The 22,236-nt window shown below is 35.2% G+C and overlaps 1 protein-coding gene across 1 annotated transcript; it reads right to left on the reverse strand.

Annotated features, from left to right (window-relative positions):
• Positions 1-1,535: 1,535 nt before the first annotated feature.
• Positions 1,536-21,769, reverse strand: LOC129264655 (uncharacterized). Its single transcript, XM_054902570.2, has 3 exons — positions 21,259-21,769; positions 12,058-12,250; positions 1,536-6,983 (listed from the first exon to the last, which is right to left on the reverse strand). Exons 1-3 carry the CDS (start codon positions 21,515-21,517, stop codon positions 6,833-6,835), a joined length of 603 nt encoding a protein of 200 aa, XP_054758545.2. The 5' UTR covers positions 21,518-21,769; the 3' UTR covers positions 1,536-6,832.
• Positions 21,770-22,236: the final 467 nt, after the last annotated feature.

Genomic DNA, 22,236 nt, shown 5'->3' on the forward strand with positions numbered 1-22,236 from the left:
TTTGGTCAAAATCTCCATAGCTGAAGAAATTAAGAGCATGCTTGGAAACCCTAAGAATCAAAACAATCCACATAATCACATCATGTGAACAGGTTCCTATAAAAACAGTTAAACTCAAATGTTTTCTTGCTAATTATTGCTAGTATATAGAGGTCTCTGACCTGATGTGAATTATTTTCTTTGCATCAAAACAAGGCTAAGCCATGAAATGGGAGACGGATGCTTACGTCAAATGAACGAGTTTGATGACTTATATTTAACCCTTTGCGTGCGGACCCGTGAATCCCGATACCTCTCCCTGCGGCGGAGCCGTTTTGGTACATTGCTGGTATTTGGATCTGTGGCGGTGTTTTCCCAATCAATTGCTAATTGCGCCAAACTGATGTATTTTCAGGATTTTTAGTAAATGTAAAGATGAAAGATCAGACATTTTTCTTTCTAGAAATACAGATTTCGCTTCTCAAATCAACAGAATAGTTAAGAAATTTATGAGGAAAAAGTCGTGTTATTTTGTAAAAGCTTCGTTTTCCCCCAAGTCAATAGGCACTGTGTACAAAAATGCGTAAGGGCAATCAGCACGCGCGGACAGGTCGGGTTCGATCGATACCGCTTTGTTGTCTGCTCTAGTGCTTTTTTTCATTGCCTATTGTCCCGCTACTCATGAATTGTCTCTTTACCTCCTTGTAGAGAGATCATTTGCAAAGTGTATAATTACAACGATAATCCGTTTTGGGTGAAATCACAGCATACCATATACCTTTATTTTCCAGAATGAACAAAAAAGCGCGAATTTTCCCTTGCAAGTGCGATGATGATGCCGCGCAACGAAAGTCCGAAACTATTTTGTGATTTTTTGGGGGCTTCAAGAGGGTGGCCTCAACGTTTCACTAAATATCGTCTTTGGTATCTTTTCATAAATTATGGTTTGTATTAAAAAAAAACAATTTTGTTCCTGAAGATTACATACCAGTATTCGATATGTTTTCCATTGCAATTTCAAAGAGTGAAGGGTGTAAATAAGTTTCAAATTATATAGAGGATCTGAAATCATACCTCCCAACGCTCTCCTCGTCTCGTTCTACGTTTCATTTTTCTTATCTTCTTTTTCCCTCCAAAATAACCATGCTACCGACTACTGTTCGTCACAATGAGAGAAAGTAAATTATTTTCATCTAATGAAATTGTAACATCTAAATTAAAAGTGTTTTATTATGTTCCTCCATTTTATTCATTTTTTAACCGCTCTGGTTTTTTTCACAATCGAAAACAAAATTAATAAATAAATTATGAAAAATTTGTATCACTTTTTGTCTCTTTCTTTTTAATCGTTCAATTAAAACAGTACAGGGGTGTTGGAGTTGGTAGGAGGCGGGAGTCCACCCCCCCCCCTCCCCTTCAGGAAACGTATACAAAAAGGGGAAGTATTTCTTTTTTTATAAAGTGCTGTCATGCTCAAGAAGAAAACGTTCTTGCCATTTTTAAGCGCCTGCATGGTTTGTCAATAAACAAGTAGACATTTACATTGTTTAAATGTTATTGTCGTAATATGAAAAGCAGTATTCCTAAGAGATTTTTTTTCGTTAATTATATGTCTCAATTAATTCAGTTTGCCACGCAGCTATTGTAATAGTAAAATAATTTTCTTCCTGAAGTTTGCGCACCAGTATTCGATTTGTAATATCCTGAAATTATTTCAAAGTTACACGAGTACGAGTGACTAAAATTGTAAGTCTGAAATCATACCTCCCGACTCTCTCCTTGTCACTTTCTACGTTTCTTTCTTTATTTTACTTTTCCCTCAAAAAGAGCCATGCTAGCAACTACTAAAAGTAAGAGAAATTATTTTTTCTTGAATAAATTATAACATCTGCAATTAAAAGTGTTTTTTATTTGTTCTTTCGTTTTGTTCTATTTTTTATGTGTCTCCTTGATTTCACAACCAAAACCACATGAAATAATCATGGTAATAAATAAATCATTAAAACAAATCATAATAGTAATAGTATGCAGCGCTTAGAAACATTTGTATTATAATTGCTATATAAATGTTGCATATCATTATTATTAGTATTATAATATAATTCACTTTTGCCTCTATCGTTTTAATCGTTCAATCTAATAGTACAGAAGCGGCGGAGTTGGTAGGAAGTTTCAGTCCTCTCCCCTTCAGCAAACATGTACAAAAAATCCGAAGTCTATATAAATTTGTAATTTTTCTTTTAGCCGGTGCACTCCCTCCAACTATCGGCTCAACCCCTCCATTATCAAAAACGCTCAGCGGCCCCTGTTTTTTTTATGTAAGAAATAAGATATTTCAGTTTTGATGCTAACCAGGGTAAGCGACCCAAATGTTTGTTTGCAGTAACGGGAACAAAAACGGGTGGGTCGGATTTTTTTCTAAATGAATCTTTTCTACCACGCTTTTCGCCGGTTAAATAAAAAATAAGAAATTGGCGAAAAAAACCCCAGAAAATCGGAGAGAGGAGACAAACAAGCAATATTAGAGTGCAGGTCAGAACATTTCTATCTGGAGGGGGAAGGGGTATGTCAAACAAGAATAATAAAAAAAAAGTCATCAGTTTGACAAGGGTCTGAGGACCGAGTTGCGACAAACAAACGTTGTGGGATTTTTTTTAGTAATCTATAACCAAAAATAAAGTCATGTTGTTATTCGTTTAAGTGGATATTCATGGATTTTAGCAAAGCGCACTTGTCTATTAACCCTTTTATTTTCTGTCTCTCATTCTCTCTCGTTCTCCGTGACATCTGAACATTTTTTTCTACAATTTCCCTAAATGGTTCTTCTTTCATCCTTATATGCATCATCACCAAGGGGAAGCGCTTTGAATCACTGACGGATGTCATAAGCACCTACGAGTTGTTGGTAAATGAGACAAAGTTTGTTGTTTTTAGTTCCGGTATGTTGGTCGAAATAAAAAAAAGTATTCATAAAAGCTTTTTGTATTGCTAAGTACGAAAAGCATTCAATAAGTCATCCTCTCGATAAACACTAATCTTCCTTTTGTTCGGGGCGTTGACCATCTGTATCCTGCTCTTTTCGGAAGGATTTTGTTTGAGTGGCCGCCCTAACCTTCTTTTGTTCGGGTAGTGCGGATATCATGAAAAACATGGACGTTTTCCTTTTGAAAACAGCATAAGATGAATGGTGCGCTAAACTGCTTTATTTTCTCTTTTTTTTTTTTACAGAATAGTAGACAAAAATAATGAGAAGAAGAGAGATGATTATATTATGGGGAGTGAAAAAGTTCAAAAGTGTACCGAGATCAGCTCAAAGTACTAAGACATTACTCTCGTACAAGCTTTTCTGTTTTTCTGAAAATACAATCAATCGATGAAACCGAGGAGATATTATTCTAGAGTGAAATCTCCTTGATGAAACAAATAATAAGACGGAAATGGTGAATAAACGCGTAGCTTATTACGTGACGATCTTGCAGAAAAGATGTTGGTGTACGATATGGATCAAATCACGTGATCCGAACATGTCACGTGATCAGGCCTTTTGCGCGCGCGTACGTGCTCGTCACCAAATTTATTCGTCCCCGTCTGAATCCAACGAAAAAATCGGGTAAAGTTGAAATGATTTCCTATTTTCGGGATTTTTCCCACGTAGCTGTATATTTTTTTCATTCTGTTATCGAAATAGGTTTATAAAGAAAATAATGGCAGAGGTTTTAGTACATAACAATTACGAAAAAGCTGAAAAACTTCATCGAATTAGACCAAAAAAATATCGGCTTCTGTAGAAGCCCGTCGTAGCTAAGTGAACAACTCGCTGGGCTTCTGTGGAAGCCCGTCGCACGCAAAGGGTTAACTTACAAGTATTCTGAACCAAGTTCAATGACCTCAATTAAATTAAAATGATGTTTTTGAATTCTGGTTCATTATTAGGCTTTTTCTTTCATTAAATAAAGTCTGTAATGATTCATTTGAGTGGTCATCTGCATAAAAAAGATACAAAAGGGCAAAGGGCAATTACCCCCAAAATATTTTGAAAAAGGCCCTAGTAAAATAACGATTAAGCCCTGTAATTTATCACTTTGCTGCAATAAAAATAAAATTTATTATAGGCAAAAGTATTCCCCATTCGGAAATATCTTTTCCCCCTCCTTGTCATGCTTCAAAAATATAAAAGGACACATATAATGAATATTTCTGTCTAAGCTTTCTTTGAGTAAGTGTGTGACTCCAAGTAAATATTTGTACATTTTGTATTTTCATTTCTTTTTCAAATTCTCTATTCTATTTTCAAAGAGAAAATTAACGGTTTATTATATTTTTTCTAACAACTAAAAGACAACCACAACCCCTCTCCCTGATCTGGAGTCTGTTGCATAAAAAAACATTTTAAAAAAGCCATTGACATTTAACACATTAAAAACTCTGGTAAAAAAATTGCCAGAGTTTTTTTTTTAATGCAACCCGTCTCTGGAGTCCAGAAAGAGATGCACTCAAGCAAAACTCAATCCAAGCCCCGAGCATGTGATTCTTATTGGTTGAAAACAAAGTTGTCTTGCTTTTTTTTTTGTAGTTGCATTTGATTGAAATTCTTTCGGCAACAAGCCCCAGGACACCCAAGTCCTTGAATATGATCATTCCTACATGTACAGATTTCAAAGAATACACCCACTCACAACAAAGCCTTCGCTCTCTATTTTTGTTCCAATCAGGTAGAGTAAATCAGTCTACATCTATTTCCGTCACCAGAGGTTTGCTAAAGGTCACCTAACGTGATACTATCTGGTCATGTGACAACAAGGACTCCACAAACAAAAAATATTCTACCTGCATTTTGGTGATGATGATCATGTTATTTGTTGTTGCTCTTAAAATATTATATTTAGTCCCATACAGCAGCTATAATAATAAATACAGTTTGCTTTATACTCGTAATATCATTTTTCAGATCATTTCACTTTTAGGGAATATCTAAATTGAAGGGTTGTAATTCAACAACACACATATCCATGTTTATGTAACCGATTGCATCAGAAAAACACATTTCCATTTTGAAATGTGGAGCAATCATAAATCATTAAAACCCTTCCCTAAACCTATTAGCAGCTGAGAGGATGATTGGCATAGAAGATGAGTGTTTTTCCTGTCGAGGTGAGAGCTAGCCCTACTTTCGGAAAGCATCTGGAATGTACAAGTAACGCCATGGCAACAGACATTCCCCGCACCTGCTTTACATCTACAGCGTCCAGGAAACATCGTCTGAGATGGAGTACTCTTCCGAAACTTCATTTGTGATTTTTAACCCATTCACTGCCAATTTCTTTCATTCCTATAGAGTTACCACATGAACCAAAAGGTACCAGCACAGTTAGCATTTTCTTACAACACTCATATACTAGGAGACCAAGAACAAAAGATTTGTTTCACTAATCCTATTGTTCTGTGCTTTATTGCCTAATTTTCTGGGTTCTAAGTTATATAGTTTGTCTAGAAATGCTGGAAACTACATTAAAACAAGTATGCCAACTTTCAAAAGTGTCTAAGAAAATATGTAATATCAGTTTTTCTTTTGGTTCTGCTTTTTTTTAATGTACTGAAGACTCACTGGAGGAAGTACATATCAAAGCTTATTGACTTTTATTCCTATCATTTTGATCTATTCTTTTTTAAAGAAATCATTTTGAGACTGGTAATTGGAATTGTCATTCCTAATGGAATGGAGAGTGTTTCCTGTTGATCTTACAGCCCCTTCCTATTTCTTAACTGTACAGCATCAATACCCAGCACTATTTTACCCACTGATTAAGAAAATGATATTATTAAAACTGTAAGTTATCATCTCTTGAACCTCCATGGCAAGTTGCTATATGATAAATTTACCTTTTATTAATGTCCATGGTCTGTGAAATACCAATCAATATACCAGTCAATAAACAGGACATTTTAGCATATGAAAATTGTAAAACTCTTGTTGATGTTCTTGTTGTTGTCAGACTAACCATTCTACAAGAATCTTAAACTGGAATGCTTAGTTCGATGATTGTGTTTCTAGCTATAAATTCTTTCTCCGCTTTCCATTGTTTTTTTCTACATATTTACTTTTATTTCCTTGATGTTTAAGTGTACGATCAATCATAAGAGGCGTTACAAAACATTCTTTAAATCATACTTTGACATGGAATGTGAACACACCCGTCAGGGTCTTCCCTTTGTTACTGTTTGCCATTAGTCATGCTGACACCGTCTGTCCCTGGGTTTCCCTTCACACCCACACCCATAGGGCTCATGTTCATGTTCTACCTCACCTCTACGTTTCAATCCCATCTTAACGCTTGCCAACAGCCCAATAGAGATAATGTTATCCTAATCCAGAATGATCATCGCCAGATGATGTTAGATCTATTTTGAACGTGGGTGGTGATGGATTAAGGCCTGGCATGGTACATTCATGTGTGTTTGAAGAAAGATAATATATCATTTCCTAACATCTTCATTATGTATGCACCTTCTTAGAACATTCGTAAGAATATCATTATGTTGTTTAAATTTGAGAGAGATGAAGACAACCTCTATCAATATAATGCTTAATTTTCTCATATTGACAACTGATTCAGTATTTTTCATGCCAATTCTCTTTCAATCAACCATGCATAAAGTAATGCAAGTTATAATTTGCCTCAGTCAAAGCTTTTTTCACAGTCACCTTTGAAGAGTAATTTCAGTCAAGTTTGTTGAACTTCAGACTTTTTAGCAAGTTCAAGTCAATAGAAATATTGTCTTTCTATATTTCCTCTTTTATACATCCACACTAAACAATGAATGATTCACAATCTCTTGCTTTAAATGCCTATTTCTAATATGGCATTGACATTGAAAAAATAGATAAATCATGGAACACATCTTTCCTTACCATATTTAATTGATGTGTCAGTCTTCTGAGTTCAACTTCAAGTTCACTCTTTGTCCGAGCTGATGTTGCTGAAGGTCCTTCTTCATACGCACTGCTGTTAAAGAAAACAAACAAGAGAAGAAAGAAAGTAATTATTTTCAAATCACAAATGCACTACAGTATAGATTTGGAAATTATTCATATGAGGATTATGAAGTTACAATGAAATCTTAGAAAAAAAAAAAAAAATGTAAACAGAATAAAAAAGATCTTTCAGCTCTACATAGAATCAAATCAGTGCAAGAGAGCAAAATATAAAGACATTGGTGAGAAGCAAAAAGAAGATGAGATAAAGAGTGAGAGAGAAAAGAAAGGGAAAGGGGGGGGGGAAGATTAATAGAATAAATAGAATGGAGAACAAAAGGAAGAAATTGAGAGACAGATACAGAGGGAAAGGGGAGAAAAAGGGTGCATACACATTTCTTGATCTACAGTATACTCAGGGTTGCAAACAATCAATAGTAGTATCAGTTTTACTAAAACAAACAGAATTGGGTCTTAATCACAGAGGGAATAATTTCTTCCTTCCTATCAGGATAAACATGGATGTATAGGGGATCTTTTGAGCATCTTTTCCAGGTTGTTTATAGTCTAGCTTCAAGATTGAAAATAAAGAAAAAACAAAGATTTTTCCTCATTTCTAATGTCTGGACTTTACTCTTAAATAATCATGACTTGAAGAAAGACAGGTTACATTTTACTTTCGAATTTGCCTCTCCAAATCATATCCTGAGTCTTAAATCAATTTTTGATTCACAGTGGGGAGTATCATCCTTGAAGCAAGACTACTGCTTTACATGACAAATCCAGGTTGAGTCAAATATGGGTGCTACAAATTGATTACAAACACCTCGTATTCTATATTTAAACCACCAAATGTATTGCTTTGGCGAATGAACACTAATAGCCTGGGACATATGAAATTAAACAGAATACGCAGATCTTGTTAATGAATGAAGATCTACATGCATGCCTCGACTCCTGGAAGTTTGAAGGTTTTTACGTCAAAGTGTGTGAAATGCAGATAAGAAGAATATTTTTGGTAAATTGAGAGGTCTTAACTGAGCATATATCATGATCATCATTTATTCAATTTAGAATTTTTTCCTCTGAGGAGAGGGTTGCAGAATCCTGTGCCATTGTGACACCTTCTCCTTCCACTTCTTTCTGTCTTGAGCAATTAGTCAATCATTTGAAGACATTCCTGTATTCCAGGGAGGTTAATTCACAACAGCTAAAATAAATTAAATCATTAAATTCCATAATGCATATAAACTGTAAATTAGATGCCCTAGAAGGGGAGGAAAGAAGTTCGACTCAGCAGTGGAATGAAGAAGGGAAACATGAGAAAGAAAATTTTCAGAAAGGGAAAGTAAAATAAGAAAAAAATATTGGGCAACAGAAATAAAGCAAACCATTGTAAAGAAGTTGAAGGAAAAAAGGGTGAAATAATTACTCATACAAAAGAACAGTGACAAACAGATGAAGAAATATAGACTACAAGAAAGCAGTCGAGGAAAGTAAAATAAAACTTAAAAGAACAAATAAAACATTCCAACTGCTTTCCTCTCAGTTAACTTATACTTCTACTTTCTCTGACACACAGACTTTTCTAACTCTATTAGACTACACATGTGCGCAAGTGATAAGAAAATAATTTTCAACATGATCTTAAATTTCTTCATAAAGGCAATAGGAGCATTAGCATTCTTATTCAATACATCGTATTTAACATTTGAAGCACATGTTCTATCATTACAGCACTACTAATCAGAAATTAAGCAGTAATAGGCTAATTAGATCCAAACTGATCAGGTTCTGGCAATAGTTCCTCACTTGGTTCAGCAAATATGACACATAATTGATAATTTAACCTTTCAAATGATTTGTAAAAGATGCAGCGAAGTTGAATATTCGCATCAAAGAGGAGTCGTCTGTGAGGAGGATTTACAGAGAACAGTGAGGGTGTCTTAATTGACATCTTAATTCACAAACGAAGCTATCTTGAGTGGCAAACTGCTTGGGAACAGCTGCAAAGGTGGTGTAAATTACTTGTATGTACATGAACATGTCAATGCATGCTCAAAGATAAGAAGACAGTAAAAAAGGCTCGAATTATCATATATGAGAATTGATAATGACTTGCAAGTTAAGCATAAAAAGCATAAAAATAATGAGAGTTGACAACTGAGAGGCCTTTACTAAAAATGAGTGATTTTGAGAAAATAATTTCCAACAAACAGAAGGTTTTAACTTAACTTCAGGTTATATTTTAGAAATCAAAGTTGTCTTCCTTGAGGTGGTGACGTGTTATTTTGCTTATAGGCATTAAGTTAAATCAACTAGGCTTATGATTTTCAGAATCTGTAGGTTGGAGTAAGTATTTTGGTACCAAAATATCAAACTGCAAAAAAGTAAGTTTACAAATCTGAAGATTCCCATTTTCAGATATGATATGAGGCAAAGTAAATTTTAAGTTCAGTTATTTGGCTTCAACTGCCTTTTGCATCAACATGTATTACCCAGGATGTTGGGTTTGAATTAAATTACTTGAAAATTTTAAGTAAAGATTTTACATGACTTCAACTAATTAATCTGGAAAGAAAGATCTTGTGTGGAAATCACCTCTTTCCCACCTGACACCATAGTTATGTATTTAATCGAATTTCCCCTGTAAAAGATGAATTTACAGATAACGGAAATATAATTCTCAAACCTTCACCCTGCTCAAGCAATTATCCTTCATGTCATTCATCTCAAACTTTGCCCCCCCCCCCTCCCTCACTCAAATTTGAATACTACAGTGCATATAAAAAAAAAAGTGTTTACACTTTGAAAAAGCCCTGGGAATTCAAAAAAATAAAACATGTGGGTAATTTTTTCACATATATTCTTGTGTTTGGGTCTCATCTATCCAATGAAAGTATAAGTTTTAAAAGAATGTTACACTTGAGTGAGCACTGTCCATTTTTGTAAAGCTCGCAGAAATCAGTTTGTGCAGAAATGCTTTTTTACACGCTGTGTCAAGGGGAAAGGGCGAAATCAAATTTACTGAGCGAAACATTTCTCATACATTTCCCTTGCACTTTTAGTCAATTGAAATAAAACCATTCAAGCATTTTGTAACAATTTTTCCACCCAAATTGAAATTTCAACACTTAGTAAGCACAACCTTTACCCTTTTTGTGCCAGCTGGATCTGAGGACATAACTCCAGCATTTTTCACTAAGTTTTTATCCTTTAAAGTGGGTTTACATTTCATTTTTTATTTACCGGTAATACTTGTTTCTCCACACTTTTCCCAAGCTTGACAATGATTAACAAAAATAAAAATCAAGCCTAAGCCATTTCATGTAAATCACAGCTCAGTGTAAAGCAAATAATGTCACAATGGCCTCGGTGTGTGGGGGAGTGGGGTGGGGTGCAATGTACTCTTCGAAGTGTTTTGGGCAAGGAAACAAGTTAAAAAAGGTAAAAGATATCTTCAAAACAATTTTACTAGCTAAATTCCACATGTTCTTCATGATTAAGGTCTACTTTTATTTGCATTAAAAAAACAAACTATTTCATAGTTCTGTGCAAATCATTTTTCACTAACTTTTCAAAAGTAAGTGGTGCTCACTCAAGCGAAAATAATGTTGACAGTTATACCGTCATTTGCTTAAATGGATATGTACCAATGTTAAAATATGGAAAAATCTTCAGGATATTACAAATGTATAAGTTTACAGGATTTTTATAAGTGTAAAATCTTTTGATAAACACTGTATAATAAAGATGATAATATTAAACATAATAAAAAAAAATTTCTAAAAGTGCTGCATATTATTATAACTTAAGCATGGTTATTGTAATAGGCCCACAATCATTTGTGAGATTCTTCCTAATGGGTTCCCATTTACCTCACCACGGTGAAGAGTGGGAAATAGGGCTTTAGAGATAGTGACAGCCTTTTCTAAAAAAAAATTGAGGGTACTTTGTGCAAACAGTCTTTGTTATGAAGTTCATTGCAGTGCTATGAATTGACGTTTCCAAATTTTCAAGATTCTGACAGCAATAAATCAATAATCACAGAACCTGGAAGAAATCTTTTAGAAACAACAGATATTTAAGAGTGCGTATTAATCTTGTCTTTTCATTCAGTACTTCACTTCTGTGACATTTTGCAGGATTTAAAAGAAAAACATATTGCTTATAATTATGTGATATATTCAAGAATAAGTACTCCTTCCTGTCAACAGTTCTTTGAAAACACCTACATTGTACTATCCAATCTTCAATAACCAGGTCATTGTCAAATTTATGAATTTACATGAGTCTTTAATATTCAACTCTAAAAGTCATGGTTAGATTGAATTCCCACTGATTATACCCTACAGTAGATGAAACTTGAAATCCCATAAGTACAAGGTCGTAATGACATTTGCATTGCTGGAGGTCATCTTAAAATTATAAAAAAAAGTCTATGATGACGTATATGTTTAAAGATCACTTTCAAAGTAAAGCAGATACAAGAAAGAGAGAGAGAGCCTTGACTAAAGAAAATATGTAGGCACCATTGGTATTAGTTATTTTGAAACAGAATGTCAGGGTAAATAGAATTGTATATTTTCCAACAGGAAATAGCATTGGAGTTCTCTGTACTCATTGAATCCCTGTTATCAAGTCATCCACCCACGACAAATCTATGATTCATAAGAAATTAGCACTTCAAGAAAACAGAGATCAAGTGAAAAATGAAACAAGGAAAAAATATTGCAGTGAAGGAATAAGAAATAAACAGTCCACCACGATGTTTCAGCTGGGTTTTTCTTCTATTACAATAAATATTGAGGGAACTTGAAGACCAAATCCTTTGGAGTGGATCATTTATCTAATGAAATTCCACCTATCATAAAATAGTTTGAAAGCTCAAAATTTTCTGTCTTCATCTTTCCCATAAAATGACATATACATTAACCTTGAATAATTTGGATATTGAAAAGAAAAATGAAAATGGTAGATAAAACCTTGTAAATCAAATTAGTATATGTAAAAGGTTTACAATTACACAAATAAAAAATGGGCTAAAACAGCTTGAAACTGTTCCCCAATACTTTTTCATCAAATTTTACAATCTAAACACATACTCTGCGTCTTTCTCCCCTAGACTCGTCGACCGTGATCTCCTTTGCGTGAGTCCTCCTGATAGAGAGTCGCTGCTCTTGCTCATGCGCTTGTCAACGGCAGCATTGTTTGCAAAGGTGATAGCACCAACTATAGCATCATCAGCATCATCAAGGTGGTCGATGGATATGGACTTGAAGGCGGACTGCTCCATGCCTGTGATAAAAAAAGAAACAATGATAACAGAAAAGTTGAAATATTGAAACAATAATAAGAGAAATAAACTCCTCAAAAAAAGTTTGGAAATCTGACTTTGATCGATACTCCCTCCTCGATTTTATTAAATATCAATGTGTAATTAATATCAATGAATAGAACATTTAATTTTCTTTAAAATGATACCCTACATGATATGATTATGGTTCACATGGAGGTGCTGTGCCTTGAAATGTGGGGCAAGGTCAAAATTCAAAAGTTGCAAAATGACACAATATTGGAGGTCACTGTTCTTTTTTCCTTGGTGATGAGTGAGTTTCTCAGTGGTTTGTTTTGACTTTGATCGATAATTCCACATCGGTTCTAGTAAATATCAATGTGTAATTAATATAATTTAATTTTCTTTAAAATGATACCCTACATGATGTGATTATCGTTCACATGGAGGTGCAGTGCCTTGAAATATGGGGCAAGGTCAAAAGTTGCAAAATGACACAATATTGAATGTCACTTTTTTTTTTCAGTGGTGATGAGTGAATTTCTCAGCGGTTTCTTTTAATTATTCTCATGCACCTTAACATCAACATTAACATGGAATCAAACACACCTCTGCACAAGCAAACACATAACAAACAAACAAACATGCATGGGTATTTCAAACCACGACTTAAACCATGTTATCTCACAGAACCATAAAGCAGGGGCTTGATTTGAATGGATTTTCATCTGTATTGACCATGTTGACACAGACAAAAGAATCATGTTCTGTATTGACCCTTCATGACTATTTCTGCTTGTTTTGCAGCTTTTCAGTTCAGACCTCATCCAACACTTTTGAATCCTGCTCTTTTCGTGATGGCATGATCTCATTTTAAAGAGAATTAAATGATCTTTTGAATGATGTAAAATATACATTGTGTAAAACTGGGAGTTGGGAGAAATTAATGGCCAAAGTCAGATTTCCAAACTTTTGTTGCTCGTTTTGCAGCTTTTCAATTCAGACCTCATCCAACACTTTTGAATCCTACTCTTTTCGTGACGGCATGATCATAACAGGCATGTTTTCATTTTTTAGAAAATTAAATGATCTTTTGAATGATGTAAGATATGCATTGTGTGAAATTGGGAGTTGGGAGAAATTAATGGCCAAACACAGATTTCCAAACTTTTTTTGAGGGGTTTAGTTGAATGTCTTAAAGAACAATTTGAAAAAGTGCAAAGAGCTCTGGAATAATAAGTAAAACATTGCCTTTGTGTGACAAAATCTTGCATCCAAATAAGGCTAAATGTTTAGGATTGTAAAAAACAAAGGTGCCAAAAACAACACTGTAACAGATTAGATGGTCTTCCCTTTGACATGGCAATGTGACTTCATCTTTTTTTAAATTATTATTTTGATAGAGATCTGGGATTTTGACAAAACCTCATCTGACAAGATTATCGATTATGTCATAAAAAAGGAAATTTCCCCATTAATTTGAAATATGTGGTCTTGCAACCTCAACAACGATATAACTATCAACTACTAACCATGCTTAATTCAGTATAGGTAAGGAGAGTAGCAGCAGAGTAACAGAGCAACAAGATCAGAGTATAATTCATGCAAAACTATATTGTAAGTAAAACACTCAAATGCATTGTTAGATTGAGCAAAACCAAACCATTTTCAAACATAACAAAGAGCAATAGATTCTAATGAAAACCAAATGCCCCCCCCCCTCAAAAACAAAGTGCACACAAAGGAAATGTGCAAAACCTTTCTATGATAGATATGATGGGTGAATTTGTACCATAGAAAAGTATATCAGAAATTACAGAATTCTTTTTGTAAACACATAATAAAATTCAGCAGACATGCAAACTTGAACATGATATATATTTTGTACAAGTCTAAGGATTGCAGGATGGATTTTTTTGACGTAAAATGAAACGTAATAGACTGATATAATATACAGCATTTGAAAGCTGCATGTAGAGTATGATCCTGATATGTAGGTCATATCATCACCTCTTAATCTTACACACAGGTTCAATAAATTGCAGGTGAAATTATTTCTATTTTGGTACTTCCCAGTTTAAGCAAAAACATTGAGATATCTGAAAGTTCAATTAAACCCAGACCAATTTCCCGAACAAACTCAAGAGAGCAGATCGATGGTTCGGGTAGCCAGTATTTAATAGGACTTGATGACCTCAAATAGGCAACAGACTGGGTGACAAAATATCTTGAGGGAAATGGGAATTTCACATGGAGGCATGCATGGTCAAGACTGATATCTTGCTTCAGTCATGACCAGCATTAACATGTCATTCAGTTGCGCAGTGAAGCTAGCCGACATTTCATACCTTGAAGTGTGACCATATCACCTAATAGCTTCAAGGAGGAGGAAATGCAGTGTTATATACTTGTAACTGATTGATTGTTCAAGTGCAAGGTTTTTATAAACATAACACAAGACCAGGGAGGTATTTCATTCAGTGTTTGGAAGTAACAACTAGCTTTGAAAATGACTAGTATGTGTTATTGTGCTGGATGAAATACTGATAGACTCATCCCAAATTTTCCCTTGCATTAAGATTAAACAATATTGGTTGTTATGTACTATAACCCTTATCATATTTTTTCAAGAAAATTTGATAAATTCCTCAATATTTACACCTCTTTTTATTTCATTTGGTTTCTATAAGTTTTAGAATAACTCAGACATGAAAAACATTAAATAAAAAAAAGTATATTGTGGGAGTGGTTTTGTATGTTTGTTTGTTGGTTGGGGGGGGGGGACTTTGCCAGAATATAGCCATTTTTAAGATATAAACTAAAGCCAAAAGGGATTTATTTCCTGAAGTAAAAAAATCAAAACATGTAAAGGTGAAAAGAGACACGTTCCTGAAGGAAAAATTCAAAACATTCCTATGATATATTCATGTGCTGCTCACACAACATTTCTCAAGGGGGTAACATTTAGGCATCCAAACAAAAGCCGAGACATTTTTAGAAAGTTAGCCTGCCTGGCGATAAAAGACTGCAGAAGCTCACGTGAAGCTTAATACAGGATCCCTGGAGATCCCCTTTTCCATTGACTACTTCCATGATCGCTGAACATAGCTCGCGATTGCAGTTTCCTCTTGCTTAGATTGAAAACATTAAATTGTCTCATGATCTGACTTGGCAAGAATGTGAAGGCAAGGACTGAACAAGATGCACTAGCTCTTCTAAATTACATTTAAAGGGAACTGATTATAAGAAAAGATTGTATTCTTCCTTTTGCTTACATCTCTGGAGGAACATCCCTGTCCCTTAAAATGCTGTCAAATTTTCACAAAATCTGATTAAGCAAAACCTTTGATGGTAGATAACAGACAGAAGCATAAGTCTAACAAACTTTTAAATTACAAAACACAACGTATTCATTTGATAATCTAATGGGAAAATGAAGAAGATTTAGAATGTTTCATTGTGTGTTAGGAGTACAAGTATGTTGGGGCTCCTATTTTCTTTGAAAATATCATCAAATCCCGTCAAGATCTAACTTGGAAAAATATAAGCCCCCTCATAAAAAAAAATTAAATAGCATAAGTTTAACTTCATACAATTACAATCAAAAGATCCATTACTGAAAATTTAAAAAGTGAGGTTTTATCTGTAAGTTAAGACAACGTCCAAACTCATTCTGATAACTACTCAGAATAACTTCACAACATAAAGGAAAGAATAATATTTGCTGGATATATAAACAGCATAACCTTATGGACAGGATCATCCTTATATATCTCTTAATTTCAGAAAGCATATAATGTCCATTTTAGTTTAAAATATCTGGAGCCTCATTCAAATTTTAGGTGCCTGAAAATTAGGATAAAGCTTTGAGATTAATTTAAGCTCCAATGAAATAACCCTTAAAGTACAAATGATAATGGTCACCAAAGTATCTCTTTGGAAAGATATCACACACTGGTTTAGCATGGCGTCTCCTAACACAGAAGTCAAACTGGCGGAAATAGACAGTTTCCTGAAAAATATTGAGACAAAACATTTTTCTAAAGCTTCTTTATCTGTTGATATCTAGTTACTATTTAAAGGATACTGCTGTCATGTTTGGGTTTGTTTCAAAAGTTGGATGGTAGCCATATTCGATTCTTTGTGGTTTAACCGATTTATGAAGGCAAAATGGAGATTGGGAGAGAGGGGGGGGGGGGGAGAGAAAGGGAATCCAGCTTTTGCAAGATCTCTGCATTATACTGAAAGATTCCAAATTCAGAAAAGGGGAAAACTTCAAAAAGTATATCAAACATTGTAGAATTCTTGGAACATGTTGTCCCATACTTTCATACTGGCACAGATTTTTCTAATACTTTATGTTAACTTCCTTAAATCTGATATCCTTGGGTACATTAAAATAGCCTTAATTAGGGTGGAAAAGATGAAAAATAGAAAAGCAAGGTGATCTATTCTTGTGCCAGCAACTTTTTTTTTAATTTAAGAGTGTATTTCAGAAGTGCAATCAACAAACTACTGACATGGTGGGTGTGGTAGGATCAAATCTAGGCTATTGCAATGACAGGTAACTCTTTCATTGCTAATAAGGTGACAATAGTGGGGTGTCAACACATGCTATCAAAATGACTAGTGTCATTTTCATTGCTAGCCTGGAAGCAGCAGGGGAAAATGAACCCATGCCATCAAAGTAACTATTAACTGTTTCATTACTAAGATGGTGGCACTGGTGCAATATTAGACAATGCCATCAAGAACTTGTAATCATCTCATTATTAACAAGGTGGTTACAGTGGATGTTGTCTCGTAGAACCTTGCGAAGCAGGGTACCGACAAATACCATTGAGGTAACTAGTACACTCTCATTACTGACATTACCCTTACAGTTATGGTGGCAGCGGTGGGATAATTTTGAGTGATTTTCCCAAATGATACTCATTCATTACTAATAGCAGTGGGATACCAAACAATGCATCGAAGTAACTAGTGATTCTTTCATTAATGTGTTATAGTGACACTAGGGGAATACAAACCACTGCCATCAAACTATCAACCTTTTCATTAATGACATTGATGCAGCAGTGGAATATCAACCAATAGCATAAAGAAGACTTGGGACCTTCTGATGGCTAAATTTGTCAATAGTACTAACAAAGATGACAATGCAAGATAACTAAATGAAGAAATACATGATCTCCATTGCAGAAATAGAATACAAGAATATGAGCTTAAACCCCTATTCACGAAGTACATTCACCCTTAAATATTGTATACCATAACTTAATTTGACCTTCATTTTTTTAATAGAAAATATTTTTACATCATGCAAAGAGCACTATTAATAAGAAAATCTTGCCATCTAGGACTTTGAATGGATTGAATTAAGGGTAACTATATATAGTATTTCCTGAAATCAGCTACCCTGAAATAAAAATCAGATGACTGACCCTCTTTCTTACAAGCTTTATCAGTTTAATATAGTGCTAATTATCAAAATAATGCCTTCACCTAACCAGATACATACACATTATTAGAAAAGATCTTAAGCATATTATAGAGATTCAAGAAATGAATGGTTTAAGAAAGATTTATGCATTTTCAAATTTGTTTAATTAAAGATTTATTATACTGTGTTTCATTTTACTTTCGTTTCTAAATTTTCACAGCACAATCTAAATTATTTATTTTTGGTGAATAAATTGACAACTGGCACTCCATAAAAGCACAAGCATAACTTTTGGTTTAATACTTATAGAAAGAAGAATAATATTGTAAGTATTAATGAACAGCTCACAACCGAAGTCATATGTAACTGTACAAATGCCACTGATATCAAAGGCACTATGAAGGCAGGAGCAGTGACAGATGACAGCATTTGGGCTAGCGGCTGGAGCAATCAACAGTTGCAACTTCTCAAATAGCAAATGAAAACTACTTCCTTCCCTTCATAACATGTCTGGACACCTCAAAGTTGGTCAATTAGCACCGTCTCAATCATAAACAAATATATCTCAGCTTATTCATAAGGAGACAAAGGCTTGCTCAAACTTGATCAAGGTTAATACTTCTGTTAAAAGTCTTGAATGGAGTTGTTCTAATAATGTCAAGTCCTTCCTACTTGAATAACATAATTCACAAAAACTCGAAACCCTATATGAAAGCTATTTTGCACAGTTAAAATTCATTTTGAAAACACAAAATAATTTATTTACATTGAGTTTGTATGAATTAATCACTCCCATGGGTTAGAGGTCATTGAGTAAATGCATCAGAAGTGATATGAATAGAGAAGTGCCACATCGCAAAAATGGGAAATAAACAAGTGATTATCTGTTTTAACAAATACAATAAATGAAATGAATGAAAAAGGCATGGGTCAAAGTAGTCTGCAGGCACAGACCCTGATTGGAACTTTGATCAACAAGTGTGCCTCCACGCAAAGAATAGCACATACAAAACTTGCTGTTCCAAGCGAGAGAGCCTTCAGTACACAAGGCATGAGTAGGCTGCACATTCAGACCCTTAACTCGAGTGAAGGGTTTGCCCAGCAGACTAGGGTCAAAGGGTGTAGACTTCCCCTTCGCCCACGTCTTAATCTACAGAACACCTGCTCCACCAGGATATCCATACACTCCAGTCAATCATGGACCTTCAAGAGAGAGGTGGGTCAACCTACCGGTCATCAACGTATGAAGGGGGCATTCATGAAGCTTCTTGTTACAGATAGTCACTGACAACTGTTATAAGCTACTGAAATCCATGCATCTGATTGGTCAAGGGCAAATTTGTTGGTGAAAATTACTGACAAGGTGTTTCACTAAGTTTTATCTGATGTAGAGTCAACCTTGACTCATCATCATCAGCATCATCATCATGGGTGACATCAGGGGAATTGATTACGCTCAGAAGAAATTTTGTGGTTGACCTCAGCTTGGACTGGTTAAGAAGCTATTTTGAGACAACCGGGCCAACCATGACCAACGCTTAATTGCAATTAGTGTTTACTTAGTCTTCATCTGACCCCAAAGACTGAAGAATAAACAGAGGAAAAGGGGAACTGCATGTATATTCCCATGGACATCAATGGAAAAGAAGAGTGTGAGGCATATTGTGCCAAACCAAGAAAAATGAAGGCAAATGTGTATGTAGATTGTTAAGTTACAATTATACTAGTAATTTCAAATTAAATTTTGTTTTAACCTTACAGCTACATCCAGAGGCTATTTTGCAGCTTATGAGAGTAAGGTGTTATTTGCGGGGAAAATCAAAAAATTTTCCTGCAGTGTCAACACATCAAAACAAGGGAAGGCATCTTGAAACTTTCAAGAAGCATTGCAGAAGTAACAAGAGAAAGAGAAATACAGTAATCTCATATGCATATCAGATACTGCAGCATTTCCAGCGACTTAATGCCTAAAGCGAAAATGGTGTATATACAAATACAATTCATTTTCCATGAATCTTGAGTCACGGCAGTGACTCTCAGGTACCCTGGCTTCAGCAAGTTCAAAAAGTCATGTTCCTACCAACTTCAAGAAAAACTCTCTTCTGTTCCTCACCCTAGAGACTGCAACCGTCTGATGACTAGGATGCATTTTTTTCTTTCTCTCTATCCATGTTTGCTAAATTTGGCCAACCATCGATCAAACGGGTCTAACCTTAACGCGTGATTCACTCAGGAAAACATGCAGCTAAAGAGACTGAACAGCGTTCACACTTCACATCTTCCAAGCTGGATGAATTTGATTTTGTTAGAGATATATACAATGAATTCATTGGCAAATTTGTCATGAGTTTCATTTTAAAGCCAGTGTCTTCAGCATTCATGTTACATTTGAAACAATTAATTCAGGTTCCTTATCAGTAACAGGTGTTGTCCAATACCAAGGATGAAAAGAATTTTATGAGAAATGAATATTATGCAACGTGCACTGCATAATACATAGGTTGCCTCACACAGGAAAATCACTGTTTCATTCTCCTTAATTGAGCCCTGAAACTCAGGCTGAGGAATGTCTACTGATAGAACCTTGAGTTAGCCGATTAATTGATGGAACTTGCATTATGATAATTTCTGCTGATTAATTGATGTAACTTGCATTACAATAATTTCTGCTGATTAATTGATGTAACCTACATTACAATAATTTCTGCTGATTAATTGATGTAACTTGCATTACAATAAAGTGCCTTTCCACAATTCTAGGATCCGCAAATTATAATCTACTCCCAATGAAAGAGTTGAAGATAATATTTTTAAACCTTATAAAATGTAAAGAAAAGTTATTTCCATTGCTTTTTTTTTATAAAACCCCTTCTAAAGAATATCTCTTAAAATGTACTTCTTGCATCATCTCTGAATCATAAATTCATAATTTTACAAATATCTGTTTTAAAAATATATCAATTCAATGATCCAAATTCCTTGAAAACAGCATTGAAGAAAGTATCCCCACATTGGCCATATTCCTAGCTTCAACCCATGGCATATAAATACCTAATCATTATCTCGCATGTGAATTTTTTTAACTAATACATCCAATGCCCATATGAAACTTCCTTAATGAAAGAAACACTTTAGTGCATCAAATACATGCATTCAATTGATTATAGCTGTAAAAATGACTTCATTACACTATTATTTGAAGCAACAAACATCTTCCTTTTTCAGTTTTCTTATACTCATAGAAATTTCATCTCATGTTCTAAGTTTTATATGTACTGACTAATCATAACTCATGGGAATTATGACCATTTCCGCAATAGTACTACAACTTACTGAAACATTCATGAACTAAGAATTTCGTAAGATCGAATAGAATGTCTGATTTATGTTACCATTTCCGGCTAAATGTAAAGAAATGTTCCATACTTTACCTTTACTTGTCTTCTACCTTTTCATACATGTACTTCTGTCATGCATACATTACTCAAGAAATCCTCAAGGCTTAATTCCATTTACCATCATCAATCATCACAAAACCAGAATATTATAGAAGGAATAGATATTCACTTTTTCTACTGATGCAGTAATCCTCATCATGTGGAATGTAGTAGGAACCGCGCTGGAATAATCCCATTAAGAAATTCATGGTGGCGTTGCCGCACTTGGCGATCCAGCGGCCAAAAGCCTGGGTCTGGTAATAGGTGGCCTGTCCACAACCCACCGATCCCTCGTCTTCCAGAGTCTGCATCTCAGCCCGCTGGCCATACGTCCTATACACGCACCAAGGCCAGCAGATATGTGGGCACGTACACGCACACTCTCTCATCGATATGCCAATACCGGGCGCAACGTCCCAGCCAGAGAACTCAAGGACAGGTGACAAATTCCCCTTGCTATTCTGCTATTTTTTCCCCTCCTCCCCCTAGTCGTTGTCTTTATTAAGCCGCACACAACACAGCGGATCATGCATGAGTCCGAGAGAGAGAGGAAACATGGGAGTCCTGAGGTGGCGATCACATCCGAGCGTCCCTCGATGGCTGCGCAGCACTCGTTAGCTCTGCATCCTAGGCCGAAGCTTGAGCTGTCTGGTCTGATATTCACCAGTTAACCGTCGCGTGTGGTTACAAGTGCACTCCGGGTGAGTCATTCACCGATGCAGGCAGGGTTTGCGTTCCCCTGCACAAAACCTCACCATCTGACCCCACACGAGGGAGCTCTACCACCACGACTCCACACAGGATGCCCCCAGTTAAAAGTCTACCACAAATTATCTATTGCTTCCATGGCAAGGGCTCAGGGTTCCGTTGTAAAAGCAGGGCAATAGAGCACTCAAAAGCAGGACAACAAACACTGATTGAATTATGACAGAGTTCTTTCCCTATTGCCTCCTTGATAAAACTATTAAATGGATCTTGTGTCATTGAATCAATGGCCTCGGTCCAGAATCAAGTGACGTGATAATTACGTGCTAATAGTCTCATCATGACCAACTTAATCTCATTTCCACAGCTCATGTTGTTTTTAAACAAAAAATATTTCTGGTTA

This window comes from Lytechinus pictus, chromosome 7 (genome assembly GCF_037042905.1).
Source record: "Lytechinus pictus isolate F3 Inbred chromosome 7, Lp3.0, whole genome shotgun sequence".
Classification (NCBI taxonomy): domain Eukaryota; kingdom Metazoa; phylum Echinodermata; class Echinoidea; order Temnopleuroida; family Toxopneustidae; genus Lytechinus; species Lytechinus pictus.

Excerpts from the sequence above, each read along its gene's own strand:
- LOC129264655 (XM_054902570.2), bottom strand. The coding sequence starts at position 21,517 with ATGAGAGAGTGTGCGTGTACGTGCCCACATATCTGCTGGCCTTGGTGC. Across the intron at positions 12,251-21,258 it reads TTACTGCATCAGTAGAAAAA|GCATGGAGCAGTCCGCCTTC; the intron begins GTGAATATCTAT and ends TTTTTATCACAG. Across the intron at positions 6,984-12,057 it reads CTAGGGGAGAAAGACGCAGA|CAGTGCGTATGAAGAAGGAC; the intron begins GTATGTGTTTAG and ends TTTCTTTAACAG.